This window comes from Heterodontus francisci, chromosome 21, assembly GCF_036365525.1.
Source record: "Heterodontus francisci isolate sHetFra1 chromosome 21, sHetFra1.hap1, whole genome shotgun sequence".
In the NCBI taxonomy this organism is placed as follows: Eukaryota; Metazoa; Chordata; class Chondrichthyes; order Heterodontiformes; family Heterodontidae; genus Heterodontus; species Heterodontus francisci.
Genome location: NC_090391.1, coordinates 76,245,410 through 76,253,119, shown reverse-complemented (window position 1 = coordinate 76,253,119; position 7,710 = coordinate 76,245,410). Strand labels below are relative to the sequence as shown.

General features: G+C 44.4%; 1 protein-coding gene across 1 annotated transcript in view; it reads left to right on the top strand.

The window, feature by feature from the left end:
- Nucleotides 1-373: 373 nt before the first annotated feature.
- LOC137381164 (probable G-protein coupled receptor 139) overlaps nt 374-7,710 on the top strand; it is a 62,075-nt gene continuing 54,738 nt past the window's right edge. The window contains exon 1 of the mRNA XM_068053548.1: nt 374-554. Within this exon, the coding sequence (XP_067909649.1) occupies nt 374-554 (181 nt within the window). The remainder of the gene's footprint in view (nt 555-7,710) is intronic.

Sequence of the window (7,710 nt, the reverse complement as noted above, 5' to 3'; positions counted from 1 at the left end):
TATCACCATATCCTAGGAGCATTGTAAGATTCTGGCCATTTCCTCTGCTATTTCCACCATTCTTTCCATCAGCAACCCTCATACATCTCACCTGGAAAGCGTAAATGGTATTCGTTATCATGGTACCAACAGTGTTGGATTGAAATGAGTTAACTGAACCTGTTTGTTCAGTGACTGTCATTAATGTCAGTCTCCGTGGACCGTAATTGTGTCACTGGAGGGTTTCCATCTTCTATTAATAACGGGCACCTTTCAATGTGATATCCCAAAGTGTCAGCGGGAGCTTCATCCCTGGCACTAATGGATCAGTGGTTCTAGAGAGAAGGAGAAGATAGATCAGAATCTGAGAACAATAAGTTGTAATGTTACAAAAATGGAACAGAATCTGAGAACAATAGATTGGAATGTTTCAACAATGGACAGGAGTTTATCTTATTGGTTTGACAGTCTTACTGCAGATGATGATTCGATACCATTAGAGTGGCGGATCTCCGATGCATTGAACATGATTCAATGCATTTACTATCCCGTTCTCGCTATTGGTGGTGTCCCTGGTAAGTCTCTCTCACTACCTTTCAATTCAATAAACCATGTTTAACTGCAATACTGATCTTATCGTTTACTCTGTCCACCTTGTTACTGTTGTCATTCCTGGTAAATATCTGTCTCCAGATAATAGCTCTAAAGACCATTGCTAACTGTATTACTATTGTTTTAATTTGCTGTTGCATCTTTGCTGTTGTTGTCACGTTGCTAAGCCACTCTATTCAGCTATTACACGTGTAAACCACAATTCAATGCATTACCGCCCTTGTTATTGAAGTATTGGGGAGATTGAAGCCATTGTTTTCAGTATCCAACACAAACTCTGTTCACTATCCAACGAATCTGCCAATACATGAGGCTGAAACAGAGTGTTCAATTCCTCGCTGATTGCTTTGACCCTGAGCTAAGTTCCAATACTGTATCCTGTCCATCCCCAATCCTGTCTACGACTATTTCCTGGACATTTTCCACCCTGACCTGCCTAGTGCTCCTGCACAGTGCATCCCCAGTGGCTGTAGGCAGTTCTATTTGTTCATGGACGTGGGCATCGCTGGATAGGCCCGGAATTACTGCCCATCCCTAAATGCCGTTGAGTAGGTAGAGGTGATCTGTTTTCCTGAACGTTTTTTACCCAGCGACAGTGAAGGAATGGCAATATAGTTCCAAGTCAGGATGATGTGCTGCTTGGAGGGAACTTGCTGGTGGTGGTGTTCCTATGTATCTGCTCCCTTTGCCGTTCTAGCTGGTAGAGGTTGCGGGTTTGGAAGGTGCTCTTGAAGGAGGCTTGGTGAGTTGCTGCAGTTCATTTTGGAGACTGTACACACTGCTGTCATTTTGCTCCAATGCTGGAGTCATAGATTTACGAAATAGAAGGAGACCATTATGCATGCTGCCACTCTGCAGAGCAGTCCAGTCAGTCCCACTTTATTTTTTATTATTCATTATGGGATGTGAGCGACGCTGGCCATTTGTTGCCCATCCGTATTTGCCCTTGAGAAGGTGGTGGTGAGCTGCCTTCTTGAACTGCTGCTGTCCATGTGGGGTAGGCACACCCACAGTGCTGTTAGGAAGGGAGATCCAGGATTTTACCAAGCGACAGTGAAGGAACGGCGATAGAGTTCCAAGTCAGAATGGTGTGTTGTGCACTCCCTGCTCAGTCCCCATAGCCCTGCAAGAACATTTCCTTCAAGTGCCATTCCAGTTTCCTTTTGAAATCATTCATTTGTCTCTCCTTCCACCACCCTTATGGGCAGCGACTTCCAGGTCATTTTTAGATTTAGATTTAGATTTTAGATGTAGAGATATGGCACTGAAACACGCCCTTCGGCCCACGGAGTCTGTGCCGGCCATCAACCACCCAGTTATACGAATCCGACACGATTTCCATATTCCTACCACATCCCCACCTGTCCCTATTTCCCTACCACCTACCTATACTATGCAATTTATAATGGCCAATTCACCTATCAACCTGCAATTCTTTGGCATGTGGGAGGAAACCGGAGGACCTGGAGAAAATCCACGCAAACACAGGGAGTACTGAAAACTTCACACAGGCAGCACCCAGATTTGAACCCGGGTCGCTGGAGCTGTGAGGCTGCGATGCTAACCACCGCGCCGCACAAATTATAGCTTTTAATTCCGGATTTTTATTAATTAAATTCAACTTCCACCTTCTGCCATGGTGGGCTTCGAACCCATGTCCCCAGATCAGTACCATGGGTCTCTGCGTTACCAGTCCAGTGACAATACCACTCCGCCACAGCATCCGCATTACGACCCATTGCATTAAAAAAAAGTTATTTTTCACATTCCCTCTGCATCTCTCGCCGAAAACCTTCCACCTGTGTCCCCTGGTCCTTGTACCATTAGTTAATGGGAACAATTTCTCCTTGTCCACCTTATCTGAGCCTGTTATAATCTTGTCCATCTCCATCAAATTTCCCCTCAATCTCCTTTGCACCAGTGAGAAGCACACCTGTTTTTCCAAACTAACATTATAACTAAAAGCCCCCATCCCTGGAATCATTCTGTCAAATCTCCTCTGCACCATCTCAAGGACGCTCACATCGTAGGAACTAGGCACAGAGCTCCATTTGGTGCCTAACCAGAGATCTGTATCGTTGCATTATAAGACTTCCCTACTTGTGTATTCTATTTCCCTACTTATGAAGGCCAATCTGTCAGTATTTCCTTTCACATTCAAACGCACTTGGAGACCCAGCTCCCTCTGTTCCGACACACTCGTTAGAACAGTGTCAATAAGGCTACATTGCCTCACCCTATCCCTTATGCCAACTTGTATCACCTCATACTTGTCTGTATCAAAATCCATCTGCCACTTGTATGCCTATTCTACTGGTCTATCTATGTCTTGTTGCAGGAAAATCATATCATCCTCACTGTTTGTCCCTCCACCAAGTTTATCATCAGCAAATTTTGAAATTCCACTATATATCCAAGACCAAATCATTTGTATACAGCAACCTCAAAGCAGTGGTCCTAGCCATGCCCTTTAGGAAACACCACTATCTACCATCCTCCAGTCTGAAATCAACAACATTTTACCACAATAACTGTTTACTGTCGTTAAGCCATGTGTTTGCTCCTATTGGACACTGACCCTCCTATTCTATGAGCCTCAATTTTATTCACCAGCCTTTTATCTGGTACTTTATCAAACACTTTGTTCAAATCCATACAGACAACATCTACAGCATTCAACAACTTTCTCAGATTCTTTATCTAAAATACAATTAGATAGGTCAAGCATGATCTCCCTTTTTCAAATCTGTGCTCAATATCTTTAGAGATACAGCACTGAAACAGCGTCTATGCCGACCATCAACCACCCATTTATACTAATCCTACACTTATCCCATATTCCTACCACATCCCCACCTGTCCCTATATTTACCTCCCACCGACCTAAACTAGGGGCAATTTATAATGGCCAATTTACCTATCAACCTGCAAGTCTTTGGCATGTGGGAGGAAACCGGAGCACCCGGAGAAAACCCACGCAAACACAAGGAGAACTTGCAAACTCCACACAGGCAGTACCCAGAATTGAACCCGGGTCGCTGGAGCTGTGAGGCTGCAGTGCTAACCACGGCGCCACTGTGCCGCCCCGTTTATATCCTTATTAAACTCAAACCTCTCCAAGTGTCTGCTAATATTTCCCTGAGAATTGTTTCTAAATCTTTAATCGACACTCACAGAATCACATAATCGTTACAGCAGGGAAGGAGGGCAATCGGCCCATCGTGTCCGCACTGGCTCTCTGAAGGAACAATTTCCGACTTTTCCATTCCCCGACCTTCTCCCCATAAAGCTGCACATTCTCCCTTTTCATTTTACTGTCTAATTACCTTTTGAATACTTCAATTGAACCTGCCTCCACCACGTTCTCAGGCAACGCATTCCAGATCTTAACTACTGGCTGCATGAAAATGTTTTCCCTCATGTCACTTGTACTTCTCTTACCAAATATTTGAAATCTGTGTCCTCTCGTTCACGATCCTCTCACGAGTTGTAACAGTTTCTCTCCATCTACTCTGTTCAGTTCGCTCATGATTTTGAATACCTTTATCAAATCACCACTCAGCCTTCTCTTCCCCATGGAAAACAGCCCTAATCTCTCCAATTTATCTTCATAACTGAAATTCCTCATCCCTGGAACCATTCCCATGAATTTTTTCTGTTCTCTCTGCAATGTCTTTCCTCAAGTGTGGCACAAAGAACTGGATGCAATACTGCAGCTGAGACCGAACTAGTGTCTTATACAAGTTCAACATAACTTCCTTACTCTTGTACTCTATGCCCCTATTGATAAAGCCCAGGATAATATATGTTTTATTAACCTCTCTCACAACCTGTATTGCCACCTTCAATGACTTATGCACATATACACATAGGTCCCTCTGCTCCTGCGCCCTATTTAGAATTGTCCCCTTCATTCGGTGTTGTTCTTTTTACTGAAATGAATCACTTCACATTTCTCCACATTGAACTTCATCTGCCATCTGTCTACCCATTCCACCAACATGTCTATGTCCTTTTGAAGTTCTACACTATCCTCCTCACAGCTCACTATCCTTCCAAGTTTCGTATCATCTGCAAACTTTGAAATTGTGCCCTGCACACCAAGATCTAGTTCATTAATATATATCAGGAAAGGCAAGGGTCCCAACATTGATCCCTGGGGAACACCAACCACTACTCTTTGTTTCTGTCACTCAGCCAATTTCATATCCATGTGGCTACTGTCCCTTTTATTCCATGAGCTACAAGTTTGTTCACAATTCTGTTGTGTGGCACTGTATCAAATGCCTTTTGAAATATCATGGCCACCACATCAACAGCATTGCTCTCATCAATCCTCTCGGTTATCTCCTTGAAATACTCCAGCAGGTGAGTTAAACATGATTTTCACTTAAGAAATTCATGCTGGCTTTCCTGAACGAACTCACATTTCTCCATGTGACTATTGACTTTGTCCAATTTTTTTTTGAAGTTTTCCGACGACCAAAGTTAAACTTAAATCACTGATGATGAATTAACTGACCTGTAGCTGCTAGGAAGGTCCTCACACCCTTTATAGTATAAGGGTGTCACATTTGCCGTTCTCTAATACTCAAGCACCTCCCCCAACCATGGAGGATTGTAAGATGATGGCATGCTGTTGTGATATCTCCATTTCCACTTCCTTCAGCAGCCTGCGATGGAAGCCATCCAGACCAGGTGACTTGTCAACCCCAAGCACAGCCAGCCTTTCCTCGACCTCCTCCCTTCAATGCTTACTCTATCCATTATCTCGACTCTCTCCACTTCCATTGATATTTTGTCAGATTCCTCTTCCTCAGTAAACAATGATATGAAGAACTCTTCAGGTATATTTGATTTGCTCTGTTTCTCTATGTGTATATCACACTCTTTTCCCCGAATATACCACACCCCATCTCGTTCTACCTGATTAATATCTACATGCCTGTGGAAAATGTTTGCGTGCCCTTTTAAAAGATTTTTGCGTTCTCTTTCATGTTGAATAGTAGTGAATGGCAACGTGGTAAATGATGTACTGATGATTCGGGCTATTTTCTCCCGGATGGTGCAAAACTTGCTGAGTGTTGGATCTGCACCCATCCAGGCAAGTGGGGATTATTCAGTTTCACCCCTGAATGTGTGGTGTAAATATTACTTGCTAATTCTCAGCCCAAGGCTGGATATTGTCCAGTTCTTGTTACATGTAGGCATGGACTGCTTCAGTACCTACGCAATCTTAAATGAAACTAAACACTCTGCAATCCGTAATGAATAATCGCACTTCTGATCTTCTCATTGAAGGTCATTGATGAAACAGATGAAGCTGATGAAAATACCCTGAGAATAAACTGCATTGTTGTCCCAGGACTGACATAATTAACCTCCAACAACCGCAACCATCCTCATTTGAGGCAGTTATGACTCCAACCAGCATACATTTCCCCCCTGATTCCCATTGACCAAAGTTTTGCTAGGGCTCCGTGATGCCATACTCGGATGAATGCTGCCTGAATGTCAAGGGCAGTCACTCTCACCTCACCTTTGGAGTTCAGCTCTTTTCTCCATGTTTCGACCAAGGCTGCAATGAGGTCTGCAGATGAATGAACGTTGAGGATCCAAATTGAGCAGCACTGAGCAAGTTATTGGTGAGCAAGTTCCAGTTGGTAGCACTGCCGATGATACCTTCCATTATCCGGTTCCTGATAGTGTGTAGACTGAATGGTTATGAAAGCATGAGTATGGAAGACTGCTGACGTACACACTGAAAGAGAGCAAATAGTCGCACAGGATGTCCGTGAGGGCACATGTTCATACTGCACAAGCTCGGTATGGTGATCAGTATCCTGGTCTGATTGACCCACATTCACACTGTACCAGTTCAGCAGGGTGATCAATATCCTGGGCTGGTTGATCCATATACACACTGTGCCAGCTCGGCATGGTGATCAGTATCCTGGGCTGGTTGACCCATATACATTCTGTGCCAGCTCGGCATGGTGATCAGTATACTGGGCTGTTTGAACCATATTCACACTGTACAAGATCGGCATGGTGATCAGTATACTGAGATGGTTCACCCATATCCACACTGTACCAGCTCACCAAGTTGAGAAGTATCCTGGGCTGGTTGACCCATATACACACTGTATCAGCTCGCCAAGTTGATAAGTATTCTGGGCTGGTTGACCCAAATACACACTGTATCAGCTCGGCAAGGTGATCAGTATCGTAGACTGGTTGACCCATATTCACACTGTAACAGCTCGGCATGGTGATCAGTATCCTGGGATGATTGACCCATGTTCACACTGTACCAGCTCGGCATGGTGATCAGTATCCTGTGCTGCTTGACATATATTCTCACGGTACCAGCTCGACATGGTGATCAATATCCTGAGCTGGTTGACCCATTTTCACATTATATCAGCTCAGCATGGTGATCAGTAATCTGGGTTGGTTGTCCCATATTCACTCTGTAACCGCTCAAATTGGCGATCAGTATCCTGTCGCTGGTTGACCCATATTCAGACTGTGCCAGCTCGGAACGGTGATAAAAATCCTGGGCTGGTTGATCCATGTTCACACTGTACTAGCTCGGCATGGTGATCAGTATCCTGGGCTGTCTGAACCATATTCATCCTGTCCTTGCTCGGCATGTTGCTCAGAAACCTGGGCTTGTTGACCCATATTCACACTTTACCAGCTCGGCATGCTGATCAATATCCTGAGCTGGTTGACCCATATTCACATTATACCAGCTCAGCATGGTGATCAGTAATCTGGGCTGGTTGTCCCATATTCACTCTGTACCCGCTCAAATTGGCGATCAGTATCCTGTGGCTGGCTGACCCATATAAAGACTGTACCATCTCAGCATGGTGATCAGTATCCTGGGCTGGTTGACCCATGTTCACTATGCACCAGCTCAGCATGGTGATCAGTATCCTGGGCTGGTTGATTAATTTTCACACCGGAACATTTCGGAATGGTGATCAGTATCCTGGGCTGGTTGACCCATATTCACACTATACCAGCTCAACATGGTGATCAGTATCCTGGGCGTGTTGTCCAATATTTACACTGTACCAGCTCGACATAGTGATCAGTATCCTGGGCTGG